The sequence below is a fragment of the Calonectris borealis genome, chromosome 2 (genome assembly GCF_964195595.1).
Source record: "Calonectris borealis chromosome 2, bCalBor7.hap1.2, whole genome shotgun sequence".
Lineage (NCBI taxonomy): Eukaryota > Metazoa > Chordata > Aves > Procellariiformes > Procellariidae > Calonectris > Calonectris borealis.
In genome coordinates, this window is record NC_134313.1 from 123,800,354 (window position 1) to 123,828,172 (window position 27,819).

The 27,819-nt window shown below is 40.6% G+C and overlaps 1 protein-coding gene across 4 annotated transcripts; it reads left to right on the plus strand.

Moving 5' to 3' along the window:
* PIK3R4 (phosphoinositide-3-kinase regulatory subunit 4) lies at nucleotides 1–27,819 on the plus strand. Of its 4 annotated transcripts, none has more exons than XR_012672604.1 (21): nucleotides 1–107; nucleotides 341–1,123; nucleotides 2,443–2,576; nucleotides 2,756–3,338; nucleotides 5,636–5,770; nucleotides 7,684–7,905; nucleotides 10,332–10,505; nucleotides 11,655–11,800; nucleotides 13,876–14,079; nucleotides 14,939–15,140; nucleotides 16,711–16,910; nucleotides 17,879–18,089; nucleotides 20,075–20,240; nucleotides 21,060–21,224; nucleotides 22,416–22,627; nucleotides 22,902–23,033; nucleotides 24,432–24,532; nucleotides 25,605–25,693; nucleotides 26,142–26,250; nucleotides 27,197–27,482; nucleotides 27,646–27,819. XR_012672604.1 is itself a non-coding variant. In XM_075143298.1 (21 exons), exons 2-20 carry the CDS (start codon nucleotides 394–396, stop codon nucleotides 27,365–27,367), a joined length of 4,086 nt encoding a protein of 1,361 aa, XP_074999399.1. In that variant the 5' UTR covers nucleotides 18–107; nucleotides 341–393; the 3' UTR covers nucleotides 27,368–27,385; nucleotides 27,646–27,665. The 4 variants fall into 4 exon arrangements, 3 of the variants coding, with proteins under 3 accessions (XP_074999397.1, XP_074999399.1, XP_074999398.1); XM_075143298.1 differs by having other exon boundaries at nucleotides 18–107; nucleotides 27,197–27,385; nucleotides 27,646–27,665; XM_075143296.1 differs by having other exon boundaries at nucleotides 27,197–27,819.

A 27,819-nucleotide genomic window follows, 5' to 3' on the forward strand; every position in this document is an offset into this window, starting at 1 on the left:
CCGCCCGCCTCATGGTGCCGGTTCCGCCGCCCTGAGTCCCGCCTCGCTCCATCCCGCCGCCGGGGCTGGGGGATCCCGGCTCTGCCTGGGCCGGGCGGGCCGCGCCGGTGAGGGCTGTGGAAGGGGACCCGCCGCCGCGGCGCCCCGCTCCCCCGGGGCCGGCCCCGCGCAGCGCTGCCCCGGCGGCGGGGCCTGGGGAGGGGCGGGAGCCGCGGCGGCGGGGCCCGCTCGGGGCGGGGGGGGGGGCGGAGAGCGGGGCGCCGCGGCGGCGGGGCTGGGGGGGAGCGGGGTGAACCCGTAGCTGCGGCCGGGGTGACATACGCGTTGTGTTTTTCCCCAGGCTGACGCGGGAGAGCCCTGGTGCGGTGCCTGCGCCCGGGAGGAGGTGCCGCCATGGGGAACCAGCTGGCTGGCATCGCCCCCTCGCAGATCCTCTCGGTGGACAGCTACTTCTCAGACATCCACGACTTCGAATACGACAAGAGCCTGGGGAGCACCCGCTTCTTCAAGGTCGCCCGAGCCAAGCACCGGGAGGGGCTGGTGGTGGTGAAGGTGTTTGCCATTCAGGATCCGACCTTACCCCTAACGAGCTACAAGCAAGAGCTGGAGGAGCTGAAGATAAGGTTACACTCGGCACAGAACTGCCTTCCCTTCCAGAAAGCGACCCTGTCCGAGAAAGCTGCGATGCTTTTCAGGCAGTATGTACGGGACAACCTTTATGATCGAATTAGTACCAGGCCATTCCTGAACAACATTGAAAAAAGGTGGATCGCTTTCCAGATCCTTACTGCGGTGGACCAAGCGCACAAATCTGGAGTCCGCCATGGGGACATTAAAACAGAGAACATCATGGTGACCAGCTGGAACTGGGTTCTTCTTACTGACTTTGCCAGTTTTAAACCAACTTATCTTCCTGAAGACAATCCCGCTGACTTCAATTATTTCTTTGACACGTCACGGAGGAGAACGTGTTACATTGCTCCCGAGCGCTTTGTCGATGGCAGTATGTTTGCTACGGAGTTGGAAAACATGCGGGACCCTTCAACTCCTTTGGTAGACTTGGCAAGTAGCAATCAGCGAACAAGAGGGGAGTTAAAACGTGCAATGGATATCTTTTCCGCAGGTACTTGGAGCCATCAGCAGAGACCAGTGTGTTGTTTATGATTGTCAGGGTGCAGAAAAGCTTATTTGGGTTTTTTTTGGGGGGTTATTTTTTTTCACAGTGGGCTTAGAGAACAGCATGTGGAAAAACTTGCTTATTTTAAGCATAAGACCCAACCCCAAACCTTTCATTCACAGAAAAACTACAGACCCAATACAGTAAGCTACATAACTTAAGTGCATCACCATGTTATCTGAGGAGGGAGATTACAAACTGTTCTGTTATGACTCAACTCTGCCCTGGGAAAGAGATGGTTCTGCAAGCCACCTTCTCGTGGCTGAGGTTCCGGGGCTGCATAAGCATATGCCTCATGGGACCCAAGAGGAGGAACCAGGCAGTGGTTCATCTAAGGTCCAGCTGCCTGGGGACTGAGCCAGCTTTCAGGGCAATTTGGCAATAGTGGCTTTAGAAGCCCCTTCTCATTTCACTTTCCCCACAGGCAGGAAGTTGGATAACTAGGTAAGCTCCTGTCATAGCCCCACTCGCAAATACTAATAGAGTCCAACTGTGGCAGCCTGTCTTGAGTCTTGGGCTTGTCTTGAGCAGTTTGATAGCTGTAAGTTTGGCCTTTTTTTTTTTATTTTCGTAAAGTAACTGAAAATCTGAATTTAAAGGTAACGGTTACTTCATTTTACAAGCTGCTCTTATGACCAGTCTTCCAGGGCACTCCACTGATAAAGCAAGATGCTGATTGTTGGGAGCAAACTGCAGGAGTGGGACCTTTGAAGAGAACGTGTGTGATGGACACAACACTGGGGGCTGTGTTTGGCAATCATGTTATTTCTCATTATGCCTACGAGTTTGTGTGAGTGAATATATGCTGTCTCCCAGCATCACTGTGGAAGTAGAGGTTATTTCTTTACCTTCTGTGAAAGGGCTGCTTAGTTTTGATGTACTGCCCGATCCGTGCTGACTTACTGGCACTCTTCTTCCACGTGACAGTGATGTGGGTTCCTTTTCTGGTGGTGTATTTTCCAGCTGGCAGGTGGCTGAAGACACTGCCTCATGTTTTCTAATTGCAAACCCTTCTGCTGTTGGCGTGTTTGAAATAAAATACTTGGGAGATATTTCAGGGATCAAGTGTAAAAGCCAGTTTTTGGAGCTTGAGATGCTATCTCCTTTCCGCAAGTTAATTTGGCAGCTCATTTGCCTTATTTTTAATCGAGCTAAGAGTCGAATAGGGTTTGTTCTTGTCTGCATATATAGAAAGCAAAGTTAGAGTCTCTGTTTATAATCCTCTGACATCTTTGACTTTTTTTTTGTGTGTGTGTGTTCCCCAGGCTGTGTAATAGCAGAGCTCTTCACAGAAGGCGTACCCTTGTTTGATTTATCTCAGCTTTTGGCTTACAGAAATGGCCTCTTTTCCCCTGATCAAGTCCTAAACAAAATTGAAGACCACAGTATCAGAGAACTGGTAAGGATGGACTAGAGCATTAGAACTATTTATGTTGTCTGTTTGTAGTTTATTTCACCTACTTTGCTGACAAATTGCTTGTTGTTTGGGTTTGGGTGGTGTGGGGGTTTTTTTGTATTACAAATGTCTAAACCTTTAATCTTTCTCTCCCGCTCCCTCCTACTTCTGCCTTTCTCAAGGTCACTCAGATGGTCCATCGTGAGCCAGATAAACGTTTAGCAGCTGAAGATTATTTGAAACAGCAACGTAACAATGCATTTCCTGAAATATTTTACACTTTCCTTCAGCCTTACATGGCCCAATTTGCCAAGGAAACGTTTGTATCGGCAGATGAGCGTATATTGGTCATACGTAAAGATCTGGACAACATCATTCACAATCTCTGTGGGCATGATCGCACAGAGAAAGCCGAGGGAGAGACAAAAGAGAATGGGCTGGTTATTCTAGTGTCTGTGATAACTTCCTGTTTACAGACTCTCAAATACTGTGATTCAAAACTGGCTGCTTTGGAACTGATTCTTCATTTAGCACCAAGATTAAGTGTAGAGATTCTTCTGGATCGTATTACTCCTTATCTGTTACATTTCAGCAACGACTCTGTGCCCAGGGTGAGGGCAGAATCTGTGAGGACACTAACTAAAGTTCTTGCTCTGGTCAAAGAGGTGCCACGCAATGATATTAACATTTACCCAGAATACATTCTGCCAGGCATTGCACACTTGGCCCAGGATGAAGCCACCATCGTCAGACTTGCATATGCTGGTAAGAGGAAATCCAGTCAAAACTCCAAATCTTGGGCTTTTCTGTATTTCCTTAACTGTTTTCTCCTCTGCTCAAAATCATCACATAGCTTGCTGTTTCTATTTCAGTAAATCTCCCCAGAAGTCTCAGAAATGACTGCAGGTAAAGACACCTGTAGTCACTTAAGCTAACTGGTGCAGGTGGTGGCAGCAACTTAATAATTAATGAGTTGACTTATACTAACAGATGAGTTTCCAGTGTAGATCTGTAGCCAAAGTAAATAGTTACATTTTAAATAGTTGACAAAATGTGTTTGCTCTCTGCTGGATGAATTAACTTTTTTTAAAAATTAACATTCATTTTCTCTGTAGTTCTGCATGTAAAAGCAACTTGCAGAATGTGTACATGTGCTTTGGGCTAGGGCCTGGATGTAGCACACAGCAGGTCTGCCCACAGCTAAGGTAAGGGGTCAGAGTTTAGAGCTTCATGCTCAGGGAAGCAGCCCTGGCTTTATTCCCTGGATAAGCAAGAGCGTAACGAAGAAAAGTACTTGTCCAAGCAGTCTTTGGGTAGTTAAGTATGGGAACAGGGCTTTCTGAGGTTGTCCACCCTTTGCTGCTTTTATTAGTTTATCTTAATTGACATTTTGTTAGCTCAGATTGTTTGCTTAGAGTGGCGGGATTGAACTGAATAAATATGAAACTAACGTAAAGCATCAGTGTGTTGCTATGCTTCAGAGTTATTTTCCCCAAAATGAAATTTGATATTGAGGGGCTGAAATGACATTGTTTGCTATGTAACAGACTGACTTATACCATAGCAGATATTTTCTTTGTACGTTATTCAGATATGTGAGTTCTGCCTGGTTCAGGAAGAAGCTTTGTAGTCAAGCCCATATTTGCTATTTACCATGTTCCCTTATTTGCTATGACTAGCATATTTTTAAGTGTGGTGTTTTGGTTTTTGGTTTGGGTTTTTTTTTTAAAGTAATAAATGCAGAATTCAGTTGAAAATGTTCCAGGTGATGTTTTTCTTTTGTTTACTAAGTAAGCTGATAAAACTAATTATTGAAGACAATGTATAGTTAGTGAATATAACCAATTGCTTTTGGTCACCTTGATCTTCCACTTCTAGGGTTTTATGAAAGAACCATTTTTTCATTCCTCACTTCTATTTGTAGCTTAGGAAAAAAAAAAACCAAATCTTGTAAAATTATAGTCTATTCATAATTAATTTTTAAATGACTAATATAAAGCTGAACTTGTTAAATAAGCTGAAATGAAAGAAACAAACTGCAATCTCCTTTTCTGCAAGTGCAAAAAAGCTACAGGTCTCAGTACCCATAAACTCCAGTTGCATCTGCTTACAGGGAGGTTCTCTCTGTGTTCAGTGGTTTGAATTTGTTTTCAAACTGACTACAGCTAGAATATTTTCTGAAATTTGAAAAGGTTATTTGAACTGTAGATGGTCAACTCTGATTAAGTTGCCTTAATGTCAAATAGCTTTTCTTTTAAGAAAGCAATTTAAATTTCAAATTTTCAAATAAATAAATATATATATTTAAAGGTAGTCTAATACCTGAGTTAACCTGTGTTACTATAGCACACTTTCTGGAAGTGATCAGACTGGTGACTTACAGGATTTGATCTGGGCTGTGGACAGGCTCCACTGGCGTGCTGCTGTTGTCTTGGACGACACTCAGAACGGCTGCTTAAGTGGGACTTCTGCCTCAACGAGATTATTCCTGTGCCAGCAGTGGTCTGACCCATATAATATAGCCTGAGTTGCTTCAGCAGCTTCCAAACAGTGCAGAACGGTGCCAATTCGTGGGGATAGATATGGGGACAAATGTTCTAAAAGTGGAATCCAGCCCTCAAGGGTAACCCTGTTGTTATTCCCTAGGATATATATCCTGGTATGCTGGTCTGTCATTGTTTTGTTGCACTCTACCACGTGGACATGTTAATTAATTCCGGTTAATTGGCCTTTAGGTTCTATCAAGTTATTTAGTCATTAGCCTGAGATTAGGTGGCACTTAGGGCTAGTTCTAGAAGACTGAAATTAGTCCTTGTTACACTTGATATCCTTACAATTTTTCCACTTGCTTACATGACAAAAGTGATTTGATGTACTTGGTAGCTTTGCTGGGGTCAGTGTGAACAGAAGTGGGTTCACCAGAGCATGTTGTGTAATTTCAATTCCATTTGCCCATCATGACTGGTATTGTCAGCGGTTATAATCTCTCATCAGGGGGATCATCAGACTGATGTAAATTGGCAAAGTAGAACAATTCTTAACCAAAATGTTTTCCTTTGCAGAAAATATAGCGTTGTTGGCAGAAACAGCTCTGAGATTTCTGGAGTTAGTACAGCTGAAAAATCTGAATATGGAAAATGAACCAAATGGTGAAGAAATGGATGAAACATCTCACCCTAGTGATAACTATGACACAGGTAATGTCACTTCTACTTACCTTGCCTGCTTCTAATAGCAAATTGTGGGCCAAAGCTCCTAGTTAGCACTGATTTGCCTCATCTCTTAAAGCTTAGCCTTCCTATTAAATGAGAAGAATGCTTTGCCTCAACCAGTATCAAAGCACGTGTGTTACAGCTTCATGCAGAAACAGACACCTTTGTTCTGAACATTGTGAAAGACGAAAAAGTATATAAATGAGCACACTTTTCCTCTCCAAAAGTTCTCAAGGTATTTGTCTGTGATGCTGGCTGCCCGGTTGCATATCTAGTTTCACTCATGGTCCCGTAAACAAGTCAGCTGCAAAAACGTGGCTGTATTCCAAATACCGCTTCCATTGAAGTGGCAGGCAGCGTTAGCTTTGAAAAACCTGTCAAATTCTAGCATAGTCATAGTACTGTATTTTTCAGTTCTTCCTTTTCTGTTGCTATGCCTGGCAATTCTTGTCTATCTTTTTGCCTGAAGATGCTGAATGTATGGATGCCATTGGGCAGTAACGCTGCTATCTGTGCTATTGTAACAGTAGCACAGAGAATGAGTTAAAATCCTAAGGATGGCTTTCTCTTTTTCTTTCCCTTGTGAAGGAGGGATGGTAACAAGTGATCTGTGTGTCAGCTCCAGTGCCTTTTAGTGATGCATAGATTTCTGGAACAATGCCGGGCAAGTCTTCTAAGCTAGGAAGAGTTTGTGGTTAAAAACTGTCATTTCTCTTTTGAGCTAAGTAGATCAATCTGTGACGAATCATAATGGGTAAACATCCCACACACCCCATTTGGTAGGGAAAAAGGCATGTTTCAGTTATCTCTTAACTAGTTGCAGGATGATACTTTTTAAAAAAAAACCCACTACCAAAACCAAGCATAAAAAATCCCATTCAAGTTCCTTCACATAAGGCATGGGATGCGCAGACTTGCTGACGAGTGAGAGAGGAAGCCTCATCGTACAGGCTGTATTTCTAAGAAAGACTGTCCCCTATCCCTCAAAATAGCTTGGAGGTTAAAGAAGTAACGCAAGGAAGAAGGAAGTTTGAATAGTTCTATTCTTTTTACCCTTTTAGAAACGAACTATGAGAAATTTGAACCCAGAAGGCAATTTTTTCATGTGACTGACAGTCACAATAGAAAGCAAATTAGCTGGTCTTCTGACTGCAGGCAAATGGTAATCACCCCTGCAAGGCTGGGACAGCAATAGCTGAAATTTTTGTGCTACTTGTTTGAGAACCTCCCTTGTACAGCTTTCAGTAATAGCCAGTGCCTTAGCAATTCTGTTAGTTCCATTCAATAGAAATATTTTTTTAGTTGCATCATGGAATAGAAGCCGTGGGCAAGGTCATCTTCAAATTTTTCATCAGTATCATTAGGGTAACTGCTGATATTTAATGAAATTGGAAGTACTCACTTTTTCAAGTATTGTTTATTCCTCTCTGTATCCTTAATGAAGCCAATCTATCTACCTAACTAAAAATATACTGTTGTCAGTTCACAAATTTTGAAACTGGTAGTCAAATCAACATATCAAACCAGAATTGCCTTGAAGCATTTTGTTTACTGTTCTAACATTGCTTCTGACTCATTCTGATGCTTCTTCACATCTGCATTTCACCTATATATATAATGACCTGGATGATCTTAGTTGAAGTTATGACAAGTTTAGAATATGTTGGTTTGGTAAGAATGTCTCACATTTCTATATCCTTTGGCTTTGCCACCACCTCATGCTTAGTCTGAAGTCTTTGGTAGGCCAGTCTTTGGAATTGTTGAGGTTCTGTTGCGTTGCCCATCTTACAGAGTCAAGTGTTCTTCAGGATGACCTATCAGCGTAACTCCTTTAGCAGCAGATAAATGGACATATTGTTTCTTGCCAATCCAAACGTTCATCCTGTTGTCTCTTGCAGAGTTGCAAGCCTTGCATGAAATGGTCCAGCAGAAAGTTGTGACTTTGCTAAGTGACCCGGAGAATATTGTGAAACAAACACTGATGGAAAACGGAATAACACGTCTCTGTGTCTTTTTTGGGCGTCAGAAAGCCAATGATGTTCTTCTGTCTCATATGATCACTTTCTTAAATGATAAGAATGACTGGCATCTTCGAGGAGCTTTCTTTGACAGCATTGTTGGTAAGTGTTTGGTTTCAGCCAAACAGAGTAGAGCAATAATGTAAATAAATTAATTTTTGCATATCCTGGAAACTGTTAACAGTCATATAAAAGTCCTTTCTTATAAAGATTTCTATAGTTTATAGAAGAAGACTTTGCTGAATTATTGGGTGTAAATGTTTCTTTAGGAAGTGAAGACGAAACAATGTAAATACAAATATATCTCTCTCTTAGCCCAAATATTTAATACAAATGAGACTGTGGCATTTAAGTCTAGGTTAGATTAACATAAAAAATAAACTTTAAATGCTGTCTTTTTTTTTGAGTCTTTGCTAAAGCCACTAACTCGAAAAGCTAAATTATGACAAGTAAATACTAAGATTTCTGCAAGCTGTCTAGCCGCATCCCTTCACATGTGTGCATGGTCCCATTAACTTAAGTAGACCTGGCTACTTTATAGTAGGCTAAAATTATAATTTGAAAAACTTTTTTGGTGCCTTAAAACCTCACTTAAAGATTCTTGTCAGCTCAGAAGACTTAATATCAATTTTAAAAATCTTACAAGGGACGACATCAGCTGTTAAGTGTATCTAATGTTGGAAATTATTCCACATGACTGTTACTGAGAGTCAGTGCTCAGGATTTGCGGGTCAAGAAAACTTTCCCATTGCAGTACCTGGGGGGGGAAATAGTACTTCAGGTGCATGGCAAGAAAAACGAGCATGATCAAACTTCCAGCAGGGCCATTATGGTAGGCACACGTTCCATCATGACTGGAAGCCGCAAAATGCTGTGCTGGCAAACCTTGCCAAGATGTGATGCTAATAACTTGTTGGAATTTGTTTAGAAGGAGCAATGAGGTAGCAAAAGCACAGGTCACAGTGTCCTGGCTTCTTGCAAAAGACATGTAGAGAGATGTGAGGCAATTAAGTGTAAAAGTTAAGACATGTAACCTATATTTTTAACTCCTCCTCCTCCTTTCCCAGTATCTGTTCAAAACCTCCACAGAAGAATTCAAATAAAGTTCAAAATTTATATTTTTGTTTTACTTAAAGCTTTTGCACATCTTTAAAACTGAGCTCTCTAACTCGTGTTTAAGTATGTGCAGGCACTGCTGCCTGTGGCTGCGGGCAAATGCCCTTCTGTAACAGGGGCACTGAGGGGATTTCTCTTACCTGTGCTATTTCTCCCTTCTTCCTCTCGTCCTTTTAGCAACTGGTTGCAAAGCTCAGCATTAATACATGAGCAAGTATATTGATTATTACCTTATTAGAGTAAAAGTGATAAAGTTATTTTATGTTTAATCTCGATTCTGATGGGAAGACATTGAATTTTCTGGTATTTATCTATCCCAAATAACTGGGTTAGAAGCAGAGGCAGTAATGGTCTGTGCTGTGTACCACATATGACAATAGCAACAATAAGCCTGAGCTATTCAATGAAAAACTAATTTTTTTCTCTTGAAAACGATCAGAGGACTTGCCCAGTTGTTTTGGGGAAGGAATGTTAGCTTGATCGATGTAAAGCTAGAGGAAAGATCAGAAATCCAACAAGGTCCCTCTCCCTGATCGTTGCCGAAGATTAATTATTGTAGATGGGTTATCTAATCCAACAAACAATTCCAGATGGCAGTTTCATGTGGCCAATAGCTGGTTTTCATGTGGAAAAGAAAGAAAAATAGGAAAGCAGTTTCTTTTACTGCGATGCAGTTGGTATATTTTTGTCCAGCAACTTCAAAGGAATTACTGTCATTTTGCTTTTGGTCTTGGCTTCTTTCTAAGATTTTGAAATATATTTTAAAATTGGATTTATTTTTGAAACTAGGGGCAAGGTGGCTTCATGATGGCAAGTAATTTGAGACTAGTTAACTAAACAGCAAATCTTGCAGCCATTTCAGGCTGGAAGAGTTTTAGAAGATTGTTTTAAAAGTTCCTTTTTGACTATTAGTGATTCTTTCTTTTGTGGCTAAGTGAATGTATGTTATTGACTTTCCTTGCTGATGATTAGTCCAGCATCTAGTTCAGTCTTTTCACGAGTCTGAGTGATACTCAAATTACAATCACTGCTAAGTTAAAAGACAAAATCCTGCTAACAGAACCTTTCATTATTGCTCACTTGTCCGTTCCATGTACAAATGCATGCCCTGCATCCCCACCCCGTAGGAGCACTGCTGGTTTTGCCTTGCTGTTTCAGACTTCTGCTGGCCAGCTGTGTGCTGACATCTGTGCCTGGCATCTGGAAGGCATCTCTGCAGGCACAGGGATCTGCTTTTATCAAACAGTTTTTGAGAATATTGGTCTAATTTTGAATGGAAAGCAGCTTCCTTTTTTTCCTAATGACTAATAATCTGGTTTGAGATGTCTCTGTGGGATAGCAATTTTAAACTTTGGTGAGGAAAGGCAAGGAAGTGCTACTTTGGATTTTTTTGTGTTCTTTTTATGTTTCAGGTGTTGCTGCTTATGTTGGCTGGCAAAGCTCATCAATACTGAAACCTCTGCTTCAGCAAGGTCTCAGTGATGCTGAAGAATTTGTCATTTATAAAGCCCTCAATGCTCTTACTTGTATGTGCCAGTTGGGGCTCTTGCAAAAACCCCATATTTATGAGTTTGCTTGTGATATCGGTAAGTTGCAATACTCGAGTATACCTTGTTTTCCTAGTTAAGAAAAGAAATCTTAGTACTACATAAGCTTCACCGTCAGCTTAGCTGTCCAATACGCAAACCTATAGTACTGTTTTAGAATCTACATAAAACTGTATTAATGAGTTATTGCTAGTTGGACCATGTTAGTGCTTAGAACTCTAAGATAATAATTCTGGTGGAACAAATTGGAAGCATCTTCTCTGATTTTATGTAGGACAGCAGCAAACAATACTTTGTCCAAAAACTTTCTGCTTTAAGATCTTTCCTTGTTCTTCATGCCAACCTCCTATAAAGAAAAACTCCTGGTTACTTCTGGAAGTTGATCAGGCACATAACTTGCAAACTCTTACCCATCAGCCTTTAAGGAAGGGGGGAATCCAGTCCTTCAGACAATACGTGATCCTTTCTCATCCTTTTTCTAACACCATAAAACCCCATTTAACTCAATAGAACCTTGAATAAAGCATTGGTTTCTCCTTCCTCATCAGGCTTACCAGTTTAATTTAGATGTGCCCAAGATTTACCAACTATTTATGGAAAAGAAGATACCAACTGATCTTTTGAGATGTAGTCTGCTTCTTCCTAATGTTATGGCTTTTCAAATCCACTCAGAATTCGGGGCAGATGATCTGTGATTATATCTCATGACTAGATACAGTCGCTTGATTACAACTCTTAAAACCCACATAATTGAGATGGACTTCTGAGTCTGATAATCTTACAGTATAAGTAGTGACTATTCAAGGAAGAGAGGGGAAGAAGGAAGGAATAAAGTATTTACTTAAAAAGAAAAAAATAAATTACTGGTATTGGGATTATCCATAATTGCCCAGAATAAGGTTGAGATTTATTTTTGGATTAGTGTCCTTTGCAAATCTGGAGTTGACAATTAGGGATTGAAATGAATAAATAGGAAAAACATGCTTTTTGGCAACGGCAAGGAAGCTGAGCAGCACAGGCACAGTGAAGTCCATGAAATAATTTTCTCAGTATGAGTGCTTGCAGGAGGGTAAGCTCAATTTGGGGGTAATTCTAGGGGAAGAAAATGACATCACAGGCTGCCATATACAGCATGATTCCTCCTCTTCAATATGAATTATATATTTTAACAGCATGATTTTTTTTCAGCACCTTTCCTGTGTCATCCTAATCTTTGGATACGTTACGGTGCAGTTGGATTTATCACTGTGGTAGCACAGTATTTGAATATTGCTGATGTCTACTGCAAGCTAATGCCATACCTCCACCCTTTTATCACACAACCAATAATACAGGTAATACTTCAAATGATATTATTGTGACTATATTTTGACTAGTCATAATTCTTAAGTCTGTCTTGGCCATGGCCTTTTTTTTAATTAAGGTTAGAGGCGATACAGTTTTTTGATCTCTGCTGTCAGACATTGATAGAATGGCCATTGCCTTCCATGTTTGAAAGACTGTTATTTCAAATTTGTTGCAAATTGCAGAACATTTTACAAAGCCTAAAATCAATAGGTATGTCTTTGGTTCAAGCCCTTCTCTGCCTTGTTTACAATCAAACTCTTGAAATATTGTGCTAGTTTATAGGAGTCTAAAAGGCATGAAAAGTTGGCTGTGAAACAAGCATTTCTGTATTCTATGCTTTCATCTACAAGACTGAGTATTCCAGCCCTGCCCCGCTAACAGATTTGACTGGGGCCCTCACCCTCTGAAAACACGAGCAGCCTGTTAGGTAGCGATTACCACACTTGGGATTTCAGCAGTGCTACTCCTGTGTTTCAGTGCTTTGCCAAGGGTAAGGGCAGAGTGCTCAGCATGAATGAGTTAAGTCATTTCATAACAGCACGTGTATAGGAATGACCTGCGTGGTGCTGGTAGTATGATCATATAGGCATCTTTGCATATAACTTTAGGACCTGTAGAATGCATCTTTCAGGTGTTTAAATAGATGAGAAACAGCTGCAGTACTTACTTTGAAAAGTGCATCACGTTTTCTTGTAAACCATGCAGGTGGTAACTTCACTAAAATAATATTTTTCCTTGTTCACATTTCCCTAGACACCTTGTGCTGTGTTTTAGGCATTGATTGATAAATTTCTGTCTTGTTCACTTCCTGCTTCATTTTAGTATATAAATCTTTTCTTTGCTATGCAACACTAAATGTAGTAAGCAAGTAGGGGGTGACATTGAGTTGGACTGTAATAAAGAAGTCCTCATTTTGGACTTACTTTGAAGTTGTTTTTCATGTAGACAGTCAGCTATGAGAAGCACACTGTAGAATGAGGTCTTCTGACACTGTTGTGAAGGAAGAATTGCAGTCTGAACCTCACCATCTCCCATTAATTATTTTGAGTATTCTAACTTCTATACAAGCATTTATGTCCTAATTTTGGGCCGAATTAGGTCTGGCCATTTAACTGTGGGACTGTAACTGGGGGCCTATTTCATGAATATGGCTTGCCCTCCCCCCTGCCATCTTAAGACCTACTCTTGAAACAGCAAAGATCAAGTACTAGAAGAGAAGTATAAACTCAAAGGAATGTTGGGGCTGCAAGTAATCTGGATTGCATACAAGACACTTTGTCCAGATGTGTTCTCTGGACACAAACAGACATTGAATTGCCACCTGGGAGAATAGACACTTGTTTGTTTTTTTCTGTTTTAATAGTAATGAACAATCCTTAGAATGACTGCCCCAGTTAATGATTCTAAATTATGCCTAAACTCATCCGTTTCTTATGACTGTTTACTAATGTCCCAATATGCTTTTGAATATTATTTAATTACATGCTTGTGCATCCTGATTCCCTTGTATACATAGGAGGAAACTTGGTAATCTGACTGACACAGAGGAAGAGCTCTTCTAGTTGGTATTTTTACAGGGTAAATGTAGGACAAAGATGGACAAAGTTTGAAATATCATTGTACTAGCAGTAGAATTTTTAATCCCATCTAGCAATGCCAAGTTAACGTTCTCGGACTGTTGGGAGAACAGGGAAAGAGAACGGAGAAAATCTGGTATGACCAACACAGGGAAAGATATTACATTAATGAAAGGAGAGAAGTTGAGATTATTGGCACAATCCTGTGCAATAATTTTTAAGTCCTACATGATTTTTTGTTACTGTAAGTTTGAAAGCATCTCTTCAGGACTGAGCTGGAAACTGGTTTTTAGAACATGCCTTCAGAGGAAGAGATTGATTTTTATATTAATATTTGCAGTTGTCCAGTTACTGACTTCCAGGCTAGGAAAAAAAAAGTGCAAACATCGTAGACGTGAGATGACAGCATTTACTGCTAGATTTCCCCATGTTTATATGGATATCATCCTCCTCCATGTTGACTGGTCTCTCTTTTTGAATTGCAGATAGATAAAGAAATAGTCCTGCTAAGTGTACTTAAAGAGCCTGTCAGCCGTTCCATATTTGATTATGTCTTAAGATCGAAGGATATCACGAGCCTCTTCCGACACCTTCAGATGCGTCAGAAGAAGAGGAATGGTGCTCTCCCTGACTGCCCACCCCCAGAGGACCCTGCCATTGCACAGCTCTTGAAGAAGCTACTTTCACAAGTGATTGTTTTTTATTTGTACTTTGAAAGTCAGGCTTGAGATTCTTGGGCTCTGTATGTCTCCACAGACCCTAACCTTGCAGTTGCTGCTCTGAGGGACTCCCAGTCTGAGGTTCTGATCCTGCAAACCATTGACTTCATTGATTTCAGTATATGCTTGTAGGACAAAGAGTTCAGAAGTTAAGGGAGATTCTGAAAAGGTCTGCCAGAAATTGGGCAAACTTACGTTTGGATTTCCCAAATACATCCTCTTTTTAAAGACTTCAGTTGTATGTCTCGGGTTTCTGACACATCTGTGATGGTATCAGTGTTACGGAATATGTGCTGTGTGTTGTGTTGGAGAGAAGAGTATGCATTTGTTGAAGAGAGAGACATGCAAGTAACAGTGCAAAAGTCAAAGGGAGCTGGAAAGTGTTGAGGCTTATATGTGAAGAGGGGAACACTAAGAATCACCCACACAAAGTAGTGGGAACTGGGAAGAGGAAGGACTGCAGCTGCATGTGTGTGTGTCTTTTCGGGGTTCTTTTTTTCCCCTCCTTTTTTTTCCTATGGCTTGTGGGCTGTAAGCATGGCCTAGGTGGCAACGAAGCAGATTGCACCAGACAGTGATCCAATATTAAATGCTGTTCTGCCCTTTCACTATTCCTAACCCTGTTCCTGAGGAGGAAAGATATTCTTATACTACAGCAGCTTACCCGAAGTCTTGTATGAGTGATAGACTGATGTCTTGAATTCTGGGGATGTGCTCTCTCCTTCCACTTCTGAGCCAGTCATAAATCTTACTGCTTCTTACGTCTTCATGCCTCAATGCATGTTTTTGTTCAAAAGTAAATAATAATATCTTTTCTTTTATTCTGCAGGGGATGACTGAGGAGGAAGAAGACAAACTGTTAGCACTGAAAGACTTTATGTTAAAATCAAATAAAGCTAAAGCCAATATAGTGGATCAGAGCCACCTGCATGACAGCAGTCAGAAAGGGGTGATTGACTTGTCAGCTCTGGGAATAACTGGGAGACAAGTGGATCTTGTTAAAACAAAGCAGGAGCCTGATGACAAACGTGGTTGGTATATTTTGTGGTCTGTATAGATAAAGTATAGCCTTTCTTTCAGGGTCAGAGAATTAAATCTTTAATTTACTCAGCAAGTGTTCTCAGTAATTCAGCCTACATAACTATCACCATCCTCACTGAGTTTGCAATAAGAAAATTACCTCTGCTACTTGAAATGTGAGGTGCTGGAATGCTCTCTGGATCAGCGAAAGATGGGGATATTTTACCCCTGAGAGTATTTAAATTAGTTTGACTGCATTTGCAGTAGTAATACGCACAGGTTATTTAGCTGATTGTGACAAACAGGACTGTAGTGACCCATGGTAACCATGTGAATTATGAAGGCTACATTTCTGCTATCTCTGTTTCCTCTCAAGAAGCGATGAGCTCTTTAACTGTGAAAATCCAGGATGTTTTCTTGAGGTAGGCTGGAGGAAACTGAGGCCTAGGTGTGGTGCTGAAACAGGCTGCCACTGAGGAGTGCCAACTGTTGCTCACCCACCAAGTACGTGCTTTTTGACCTTAGGGTTCTTCAGCTGCTCATCCACCCCCATTTTACTCTTTCAGCTCGAAAAACCTCATATATTTCCTTGTTCAGCTTTGAAATCCACATGCTGCTACCTCTATTCCAGTTCTCTATATCCTCAAAATTCTTCTCTTCCAGACAGTGAGCTTCCTCTTTGCTCTGTCAAAGTTGTAAGACCCTCCTCTGTACATCACTGATAGTTTCTGTGTTTTCAGATGTAAAAATACAGAAATATCTGCAAACCAGGTAGCTATTTCCATCTTATGTACAGAGTTAAGATGCTAGTCTGCAAATGTTTTGCATATCATTTTAAAGGAAAGTACATAAGTACAGGATTCTTCAGTTTTTTGCATCCTGTGGAGTCAGGAGCGGACAGGATTTAAAAGTTAGTGTATGAAGTCTGTATTTGAACCGATTGACTTCACCCAAAACTGTCACCTGCAAAGTCTTCACTCCTTTAACTTCTTCACTGACTTTGTCCAAATTTAATTTGTCCCATGTTTTCATTTCACTTTTTATATTTTACAGTTTTAAAGACTGTTAGTTTTTAAATGACTCCAGAGGAATGCTTAAAAATAAATAAATTTCCTATTTACAGATGAAAAATTACTCTACAGGTGATGTTGCGATTGTGATGGAAAACTGATTGTATTTGACACTGACAATGATTTGCATACTGTGCTATTACAAATTTATCCCTGTCTTATGCCAGCAATGGAGTAACTCATAGGAAAAAATTATCACGTGGAGTCTAATCATGCAGCCTTCTAGATGCAAAATTTCCCTATACTGGAATGATTTATTGCATGAGTCAACTGTAGGATTAAGAAGGTGTAAATAGAGCACTTGCCACATGTGTTCTGTTTGCCTCATAAATCTCTGTCAGCTGGCTTAAACAACCTAGCAGTACGTTTTTCTCTATTAACTATATAAATAATAAATTGGCATGTAAACATTGGACTCGCGTGTAGTCTGAAAGTGATGACCAGCCTGAGTGAATGTTGTCATGATTATTGGTTTTTTTTTCCTCTCCCTCACCCTCCTGGTTGCTTATAGCTAGAAAACATGTAAAGCAAGATTCGAATGTAAATGAAGAATGGAAAAGCATGTTTGGGTCCCTGGAACCAACTAACATCTCCCAGCCAATACCCAAAGGACATGGACCAACTACTGATCCTGAAGCCATCCAGGCTGGGAAGCCACTTCGTTCAGAATCCTCGGCTGGCATTTGTGCCACTTTGTCATCCTCCCCACAGGTAGTGCTGAAAAATACTATCTTCGCATCTTAAACTTAAATGATTCAGTTGTTTCAAAGCCAAGTGAGACTATAGGGGTGTGGTGGTCTTGGTTTTTTTGGAGGTTATTTTACACTGGTGCTATTCCCTGGCATCTTCTCCAGCAGAGTAGCTGACTTTCAAGTTCTTATTTTTAAAATAGGGATTGAGAGAGGATGGAAATAAGTTTAGTCACTTGAACAGAAGAGCTTCACTAACAAGTAGATCCTTTGCATGAGAGATGGAGCTTTGTGGGTTATTAGGTAAACTGTTCTGGCAGGGAAGACTGTTCCTCAAGTTGCATGCCCTGATACGTGTTGTGAGGAAGAGAAGAGTTGTCATTATTTTAACTTGGAACTGGTGTATCACATCGTAGCTGCATTTAGACAGCCCGTGCCTGTAATACTTAGTACTGGCTACAGAAGGATGGACTGGGAGCCCTGCAGGCTGTGGGGGCATCTCTTGACACTGAACACTTCTTTCTATTCTGTTTCTAGTTGGAGATTAACTTCTGCTAGCTTTAAATGAGTGTCCACTCTGAACTAAGAGGGAAACACTTCACACTTTTATTTTTAAAGCCCAATATACACAAATAATTGTTCGAGAGCTAACCTGTAATCCTGTCAGTCTTGAGAGCAATAACTGCTTCTGTAATAACCACATTAAGAGGTGTGCGCGGCACATTATAGTTTCTACAAATAGAATACAGAGCAGACTAGGCAAACAGGGTAGAATAAGTGAATGTTAAGCTTTTCTATAAATAATAATTTTCACTATTTTTAATTGTTTTCATGCAAGCATGAAATTTTTTTTAATGCTAATTCATTGCAAATTGATTCAATAAAAAAGATTTTTCCACTTTTCTGCAGTGTGACCCAGTAATCTTAACAGCAGGATTTATCTGTGCGTAGAACGTAAGGCATATATTTTTAAGTGCTTATCTCTTACAGGCATCTGATGGAACAGTTGTTCAACCCAGGAAGCCAACCATACAGGTGCTGAGCAGTACAGCGTCCCCATCTGCACACCACTTACGCATCACCACTTGCAAAACTGAACTTCAGCAGCTGATCCAGCAGAAGCGAGAACAGTGCAATGCAGAGAGACTTGCCAAACAGATGATGGAGAATGCTGAGTGGGAGAGCAAGCCCCCACCTCCAGGTAAATCACAGGCCACTGAGGTTATTATACAAAAAAATGTATATATATAATTTGAGTCAAAACATCATCATCTCAAGGAAAAAATGCAGAAGATGAGGAAAAGAGGAAATTACTAGTTTAGGAAATGTACCTACTATGCAGAACACCTATCTGGCAAAATACATGCGTGACCTATGAAAGAGGGCTTGGAACAGAGATCTTTACCTTTGCAGTAACAGACCCAAACCAGTGGCCTGAAGTCCAGGTTGTGCGCTTTGTTCCATCGAGTTTTCTGAAGTGGGTTGTTTGTAACCGGGTGTGTGGCAGATAACTGTAACAGCTGCCATCCTGTAACAGCCTATAGCTTGGTTTGGGCAGGGGGAGAAGCACTGTGTTGGGAGGTGAGAAATGTGAGTATTTTGCCTGGGGTGGCTGCAGATTTTCAGCCATCCTGTGAGTGTTGTAACCTCTTGGCCAGGTTTTCTTACCCAGTGGCATGCATACTGGGGTGGGTTGTTTGAGCTGCCCTTGCTTACAAAGGAGCCTGTTCCCACCAGCAGTGGTGACGGCGACACAGGGCCCAGCCACAAAGAGAAGACGTGTGTTCCCATACTACCTCGTTGCTTTCAGAGGGAAGGAGAGACATTTTTACCTCCTTTTTCTTTACCAGAAAGGAGGAGCAACACCCAGGTTTTGCTAATTAGGGCTCTGGCAGCCACTCTGGGAGAAAACATATGGTTTTAAATCGCAGTCATCTTCCTATGGCCCCAACTTAAATTTTGAAGCTCCAAATTGAGATCGGGATTTACCCAGATTAATTCTCAGTGTTTTCTGCTGGTGTTCTCCACTCCATGCACTTGTTGCTGGATATCCCATATGGAGATTCCTGACTGTCCTCTACTAATGGCAGTTCATGTGCTTGAACTCCAGATGTTGGGAGCGGAATCTGTACCAGCTAGGCTTGCAGTAATCAACATGGTGATGCTAAAGTCTTTTGGTAAATCTAGCATAAATGCACACACCTGGGCATATACAGCTACCATGTCAATTTAAGGGAAGTAGTAGAATATCATCAGGAAAATGGCCCAACCAGATAGCGTTTGAACATAGCTAACCTTGACTGAGCTTGGCTAAGCCTTGTGTTTGTCTTCTGAAGAGAGTTTTACAATCTATGAAGTAACATGTCCCAATACAAGCAGCTGACCTGCTCTGCCACACAAGTGAGTGAGTGCCAGAAAAATGTTCATATTTAAAGTTTGTGTCTTATTCTGAAATTTGCTGTGGTCTGTCCTTCATTACCTTCATCTGCTGTTAATCCTTCACTATAGTAGATGCGTGTTAGAAGTGCAGCCAGATACTTCTGTGTTTCTTATTTCAGAGGAGGAAACATATCACACAAATGTTGGCAATTTCTTGGCAAGAGTTATTGTGTGGCAGCTCAACTCCTCAATTTATTTTTGAAGTTTTGGAATAAATTTTCTAAGGGATTTAGACGAGCTGTTACTTCATTTTATTAGGTACCTAAGGCTGGCAATGTAGCATGTAGTGCAACACCGAACCTGTCAATTCAGGCATTCTACAGACATTCCAGGAACTTAAGTCTGTTCAAATGTGTTGCTCATTATGTGCATTTTGAGCATTTATGGGATTGCCATTTGCAGCACAGCAATCTGCATTGGCTGATAGCAGGAGAACTGTGCCCTAATATCTCTACAAAGTCTACGAAGAAGGGCTCTTTGAAATTTCACTGAATGTACATGGAACCCATCTAAAAGAAAACTCTTACCCAGATCTGCCAATAGGGTTTAGTTTAGAATTGAGCAAATAGGCTTTTGCCTTTAATATTTAAAATGCGTTACCTCTGTTTTTTCAGTGCCTTCTGTGCTTTGCAGCTGTAATGACTATAGCCCAATATAGCTGTTGGTGGATGGGATCAGGGGGATTTTCATGTTCCTATTAAGTTGTGAAATCAACACCAGACTTTATGGTCTTGTTTTTCCCTATAGGATGGCGTCCCAAAGGACTGTTGGTAGCTCACCTTCATGAACATAAGTCTGCGGTGAACCGCATTCGGGTCTCTGATGAACACTCCATTTTTGCCACTTGCTCAAACGATGGCACAGTGAAAATCTGGAACAGCCAGAAAATGGAAGGAAAAACCACTACAACCAGGTAGATTTAAAAATAATAGGATTCTGGAGCTGCTGTTTTAGAGTGCAAAATAAATTAGAGCAGGGAGCAAAATATGAATCACTTGTGGGTGTGCTGGAGATTTCAATAATGAAATACACTGGTGTTCCTCTTTGCATGCAACTATAAAATATTAGATTGCTGTTTCAATTAGTTAATAAAAGCAAAAAAATTGCTAGCAAATGCAAAGGGACTGCTTCGCAGTTGTAGTAATTACGGGCTTTTTGATTTAATTTCTATACAGACATAAATATATTCTGCTGCTGCTGTTTAAAGCCATCTGAGGTTTTTGGAACAAATTAACTCTGTGCTTAACTGTCTCTGCATCCACTGATGTTTGATGCAGGAAAGCTGTATTGCTGGTTGATACATGGGTGGTATGGGGTTGACGGTCTCTGAGAGAGATATCTTTGGGAGAAGAGGACGTCTGTCTCAAAATATTTTGAAAAAAATGCAGTGGACTGCATCAGTGACTGCAGTGTCAGTTAAATAACAGTAACTACAGTATGTACTTTGATACAGATCTAGGTTAGACTATTATTTTACTCGTAGACAAACGTGTGCATTTGCAGTCGGAGACTGTTATAACCTAGAGGCTCAAAGATGAGGAGTTAAGCTTGCAGAAGCAACTTGGGCTATGTTGCTTTCTGATTTTGGAACATTTAGAAAATCTTATTTTGAGAGCTCTCTCAAGATTCATTGGTTTTAAGTAGGTGCTTGAGAGAAGTAATTTTTTTTTTTTTTAATGTGCCACAAAGAATTTCCTCTTTTTTTTCCTCTCCTTCTCTCTCTACTGCTTAGATCAATTTTGACGTACTCTCGGATTGGAGGACATGTAAAGACACTTACATTCTGCCAAGGCTCGCATTACTTGGCTATAGCTTCGGATAACGGTGCCATCCAGCTTCTTGGTATTGAAGCTTCAAAGCTCCCTAAATCTCCCAAAATTCATCCAATACAAAGCAGGTATGTACTTAGAGCAGTTAAATCTCACCGCAGAACTCAAGCTGTTAGTATATCCCTCAATTAGATTCCTTGATCTGCTCCAGGCTTCCTGTGGGCTGAGCCCAGGCTGTACTGGAAGAGTGTAATCCGTGATCTTATCCTGCTTCATAAAGAAGGGTTGAAAGGCAACGGTGCAGGGCTGAGGATTGATAGCTCTAGGTTATTGCTGCCTCCTGTGTCACTGGACTCGTTACGAGCTTGAAACAATCAGTCTGAATAGTTCTCAATTCTTTTATTTATGCACTGGGATTGGTAGTTTCTTACCTCTTCTGGTACGATGTTAATACTTAGAAAGTAATTTTGGAGATTCTTTTACAGGTCATTAGATAAACGTTTACACATGTACAGCATGTGGTTTGGCCTCAGGCCTGCCATTTTTTCTCCCAGGCTTTTAATGTGTGTAAGGTGGCAAAGATCTGGGGGATGGGATACTATTTAGCCGAGTCTTTGGGGATGGTTTAGCTCTTTCTTACCTCTCTCCATATGAGCAGTTTTTGAATATTTGGCACTGATTCAAAAGCTTAATCTTCCAGCTTGAGTGAGAGACATGTCCAGGCCCCAGCAAATCTAGCAACCATCTCAAAGACTTCTTTTCTGTCCAAAGTAAAAGTAAGGTCTCTCTCAAGTGTCCTCTTTTATTTGCAATTAAGTTCAGAAATGAAATAAGCCAAATCTAATGGAGATGGAAACTACAAACCAGATTTTCCCTTTTGGCATACACTGCATTTGTGTGTGAAGAAGGTGTCCATTTGCACACACAGTAAGTGATTGGTGACAGTGCTGGCAGTATAACATGGAGAGGGGTGTTCCTGCCTGTAAACTCTGGGTAGATGAATATCTGATAAATGTGGAGCATGAATAGGAGAGAAATATCAAACACACTGAGAGACCCAGAGCACAGAGCTATGTTTATGTTTGAAAAGAGCTGCTGACAGCATTTTACGAGCCTGTAGAAGGCTTGCAGGTCCTATCAGCAGAGAGATTTGAGAGAGTATAAGCATCTGTTGTACTAAAATTGGAAAGTTTTTTCTGGCAGATGCCTTGAGAAGTGACATGAAGAGGAAAATGCTGCTCAGCATTAGCTATTGGAAGGAGTCTTAAACTTGGAGGGAGTCATATCTGTTTCTAAATTGGTTTATTCTTTTAACCCAGGTCCTTAGATCTGAAGGATGATGGCTGTGTGGTAGATATGCATCACTTCAATTCAGGAGCCCAGTCAGTACTGGCTTACGGTACAGTTAATGGATCTCTGGTTGGATGGGATTTGCGATCTAGCAGCAACGCATGGACGCTGAAACATGATTTGAAGTTAGGCCTCATAACTTCATTTGCTGTGGACATACATCAATGCTGGCTGTGTATTGGTAAGCCTGTATTTCTTGTTAGCTTCTCTCTCTCCCTGCCCCCTTCTGGTTTTCTTTCACAATAACTATAGCTCAAGCTTTCGCTTGATCTGATTTGACTAGAATATGCTTTTCTCAAACAGGAGGAAATAAATACCTACTGATCTATTTGTGGGAAGTATTCTTCCCTCTAAGTAGTTGAGTCTGAAGTCCGTCTCCCTAGGAACAGAGCACAAGGATATGGGCAAAACCCCCTATATTTATCTCTCTGACTATGGGGAGTTTCTCTCACCAGGAACAAGCAATGGTACCATGGCATGCTGGGACATGAGGTTTCAGTTACCGATCTCCAGCCATTCTCATCCTTCCAAGGCCCGAATCAGGCGCCTGCTCATGCATCCTGTCTATCAGTCCTGGGTAATTGCAGGTAAAAGGTGTTTTAATCTTACCTCACAGTTGCCAGAGGTTGCGATTAAAGCAGCTTCTGTTTCAGCTTCTGCTTCAAGCCCTGGGGGGAGTTGGGTTTTTTTTTTCTTCCTTGTAGTTTTTCTTGTGCTTTGCTTGGGGAGAGGAAAAAAGGGAAGGTTCATACTTGTGTTCTGCCACTTTGCTCTTCCTGGCTTTTTGAAATTAAAAAAGAGAGAGAGGGGAGAAGGGGAAGAAAAAAAAAAAGTTGTGTTAAGCCATTATGAAAATGACAGACAGCCTTCACAATTCTTATCTTCTGAGCATTACAGCTCTCATGAGGGTCCCTCCCTGTGTGCTGTCTACCACATTGCTTTTTAAGGACAAAATGTTATAAAAGTCAAAACCCAAAATTATGACATACATTGATGTTGATGGGAATTCTGCCACTGCCTTCAGTGCCTCTGTAGAGCAGAGACTGAAAGGTTGTTGTCCCATTCCAATTCCCACTTGAATCTAACCCAGCTGTGTCACGGGTTAGAGCTTTTGAAAATCTCCCAAGATTCCTCATCTGGTATGCTCACAGCTGCTTCATCCTCACTGCATGTAGCACTGTCATACACTTCTAAGTGTTTGTGTCAGGAACACATTCTGAAATGGACAAGTAGCTTAAACTAATCCTACAATAACAAAATTGATAAAGTTGCTGTAAAATGAGAATAATTTGAGTTTCATATTTTACTTGCTTCTTAGGCTTCACTTCTTATTTTAGTTATTAACTACCCTGGGAGACAAAACAAATTTCTTGAAAAAAGGTACAAATAAAGCAAGCTTCTCTGTGCTTTCTAGTTTGTTTCCTCCCTGCTAAAGAATAAATGAGTGACAAAGTTAATCACTTTGGAATATTATTAAGAAGTCCTTGCCTGCTAGATTGCTGCCAGGCATGTAAACAATCCCTTGAACAGAATTCTTTGCCTGTCCACACTAAACATGGATGTGGAACATCAGTGTAGTTACTGAACTCTGTAACTTTGGATTGCTGTCTTACCTGCCCAGGGGTAATCTCCGAAGTCCCTGATGACCATGCTGAACAGACCATCCATCCTTCTCAAAGAAGGATAAGAAGTTATCCAGGGAGGAAAATGAGGTTTTAATACCTTTTAAAAGGATTGGAGATTAAAGTGGGTTTCATTTAAACTCTCTTAAATGAGGCACTTTAATTCTAGTGAAGCTTCTACTAAGCGATAAAACCAACAAAACACATGTGTGGCTTTAGTGCTAAAGCAAAACTAACACAAAAGCTGCAGAGAGCAAGTGGAGAGCGTCTCTGTGTCATACCCTCTGTATCATGCCAGTAGAACACAGCAAGAGCCAACCGACCTGTTTTATATTTTTTGCATTGGCAATATCTTTCCTGTAGCTGTTCAAGGCAATAACGAAGTCTCCATGTGGGATATGGAAACTGGCGATCGACGCTTCACTTTGTGGGCCAGCAGCGCACCTCCTCTTTCAGAACTGCAGGTCTGGTCTTTTTCTTTTCCTGTTTCTGTTCTGTAGCCGGGGGTAGAACAACCTCAGACTCCATGCTGTGCGTCAGTACAGTTACCTGTCTCCATGGCCTTGCCAGTTTGGCACCAGGAACTTGCCCTGGGATTTATTTTGGCACCATAATTGTTTTGCTGTCAAAATTAAATCCCCTTTGTAAAACAGCAGTGTAACCTGAATCTTCATTGGCATCTTCCACTATCTGTGGAATGTACTTGTAACACTCACTCGCTATATCCAGTCATGTTCTTAGAAAACCCATGAGCCGGTCAAGCCTGTAAAGATTATGGCAAAGCCAAAATTCATGGTGCGGCATCTTGTACTTACTTTTACTTGCTGTGTCTGGGATTGTGCATACTTCTGTAAGCATCTGCTCTTTTGCACATTCTTTCTGTAATATTATGCCACTACTACACTTAACTGCTAGTTTAAAGCATGAAGTTGCTCGTCTTCAAAGAGTTAATTTGGGGAAGGAGCAATCTGGGATATCTTTCTTAAAACGCAAATACATACACAAAAATAACCACAGCTGCTTCTATAAATGTTGTAAATGCAGATCTGGAATCTACCTAAACTTGAATTTGTACGTGCTAAAAAGATTGCAGGTTGAGTTCATTTTGATCACGTGCTTTGCACACAGGGAACTTGTGATTCAAGCTAGTGTTCTGCTACGTGTCAGTCCCTTAATGCCTTCATAGCATAAAAATTTGAGCATCCATGTGCTTTTTTCAGCATGATTCGCCTGCCTGATTCTGTTAGAAACAATCTTTCTCATTTGCCATCATGGAGAATGTAATTTCCAAGATTCCAAAAAAGCATTGTGCAGAGTTAAATCTGTTGCGTTGCTCTGTGAAACGTAAGGAATAAAAGGAAGCAATTTACCTTAATATGTTAAGATGTGGCCTATTAACAAAGTAACTTGGCATTTGTCAGAAACGTTTGGAAATTGGATGGATGGATGAATGTGGTAAAGAATGTATTCCCTTTGTGAAGCATGGCAACAGCTATTGGTGATAATTTATTTTTATATATCCCTTTTCCCTACTAGCCTTCTCCTCACAGCATCCACGGAATATACTGTAGTCCAGCATCTGGTAATCCCATATTACTGACAGCAGGCTCAGACATGAAAATAAGGTAATAAAACCAAGAACATTTTTCTTTGACGCCTTCCCCTCCACCCCTGCCGGTGTACTAAATTTTGCCAAGCATTGCATAAGTAAGCTCCAAGAAGTCAAAACAATAATGCTGAAGATGTGTTCATTAGTAAGCATCAGTGAACTGAGAATTGTTCTCAGCAAAAGTAGTGCAAAACTCAGTGCTTCTCTGGAACACAATGTGTACCCTTCTGTAAAGTTCTTGATAGGCTGCGCAAAACAAAACAATAACTCATGTGTAAGCTTGATATGAATGTTGATTTCTCTGCATCGCTGTCTTCCACTAAGTGTAGAAGGCATATAGGATTTGTGCCCACTCATTTCCATCGTAAGAGCAAGACAGCTTTTAAATAGCTGTATTAAGATGATAAAATTTAACATCTTAACTTGATTTTGTTTAACATCTCAACTTGTTTCTTCGTGTTTAGGTTTTGGGATCTAGCCTACCCTGAGAGATCGTATGTTGTTGCCGGAAGTTCTAATTGCCCATCTGTTTCCTATTACAGGAAGATAATTGAGGGCACAGAGGTGGTTCAGGTATTTTGCTTTGTTTGATAGACACCTATTCTGCTTGCCTTTTGGATGGCACCATGGGTTACATTAATTGCATGACTGATTTAATTATAACTATCTCACTCTTACCTTTTATGGATGGTGTCAGCATTGCATTTTTAGGCAGTTAGGAAGAAATTATTTTAAAAGAAAAAAAAAAGGTTGTTTTTGACAGAATTAGACTTACCAAATAATAGTTACAGGCAGAAGCCAGAGTCATGTTTCTTTTGGGGTATTGAAGTCTAGACTCTTAACACTTTTGATTTTGATCAGTCTTTGGAATGTCTTTTGTGTAGGATCTTAGCAAGGCATTGTGAGATGTGTGGAGACTAAAATCATATGGTAGCAGAACTCTGCAGTTTTTATTACATCCTTCAGAGTGACTTTTGGAACGGGCAGTGTTGCTAGTTGTTGAATAGCACAATGTTTTGTTTCAGTGCAATTGAATGAATGCTACTTCAAAGGTGACTGTTTAAAAGAAAAAAAAAGTCCAACTCAGTGAGGGTCTACCTATGCACTATGATTTTTGAGTGTTTCATGTGAAGTTCTTAATTATATTCATGTAATGAACCAGTTCTTATAAAACCGTTGGGAAGCTGTGTGTGTCGCTGTAGCTTTTCCTCCCCGCCCCCCCACCGTAGCACTATCAAAGCTTAGTGTCATTGAAATAAATATGAGGAAAAAAACATTCTCTCCCTAACCAGAGAGCTGTAATGTCAGTTCAGATTAAGCCTTAGGTTGTGTGTGATGAAAAGAAATGAACCAAGGAGTAATCCTAAGAAAACCATCAAAGGGTGGGAGATTTGGGGGGTTTGTGTTTGTTTGTTTTAAGAAGTTTTGTGATCTTTTTACAACCTAATATGTGTGATGATTCCCCTTTGCAAATGCTCACCTTTCTGTAAATAATATTTCTCACTTTGTTTTTGTACAGGAAATTCAAAACAAGCAAAAACTGGGTCCCACTGATGAGACCCCTCGGAAGGGTCCAGAGTCTCTCCCCGTCGGACATCATGATATTATCACAGATATTGCAACTTTCCAGACCACACAAGGATTTATAGTAACTGCATCAAGGGATGGAATCGTTAAAGTGTGGAAATAGAAGTTGTACTAATATATAGTATGTAAATATTTGTAATAAAGAAATAGTGTTATAATGAAGTTTTCGAGGACTGTTTCCAGATCATGGAATAGAATGGACTTTAAAGACTATAAAGGTGATGATAAAATCGGTTATCTGTATCCTACCACCCTGTTAGCACTTCTTAATCACTTCTTTTATTAAAGATGTTTGGTATCTATCGCATTTCTTTGAAATACCAAGCAGTCTATGAAGAAATCGTTTAGCCTGGTTTTGACTACATTGTTCTTTCATTTCAGAAAATGATTTAAAGACGTCCCACGTTACACATTCTAAATGTGCAAAAAGCAAAGAGCTGGTACAAGTACTTAGCGTCTGACTGCTCCTACGCTGAATTTGAGAGATGAAATAAGAACCAGTGCACTAATGTCCCTGTACATTCTAATAACTGTAATAAAGTCCACTTGAGCCTT

What these genes read in the sequence shown, in the direction of transcription:
- PIK3R4 (XM_075143296.1), top strand. Translation starts at nt 394, where the DNA reads ATGGGGAACCAGCTGGCTGGCATCGCCCCCTCGCAGATCCTCTCGGTG. An exon ending in TCACACAACCAATAATACAG is followed by an intron (nt 11,801 to 13,875) that starts GTAATACTTCAA and finishes TTTGAATTGCAG; the next exon opens with ATAGATAAAGAAATAGTCCT. An exon ending in TCAGTCCTGGGTAATTGCAG is followed by an intron (nt 23,034 to 24,431) that starts GTAAAAGGTGTT and finishes TCTTTCCTGTAG; the next exon opens with CTGTTCAAGGCAATAACGAA.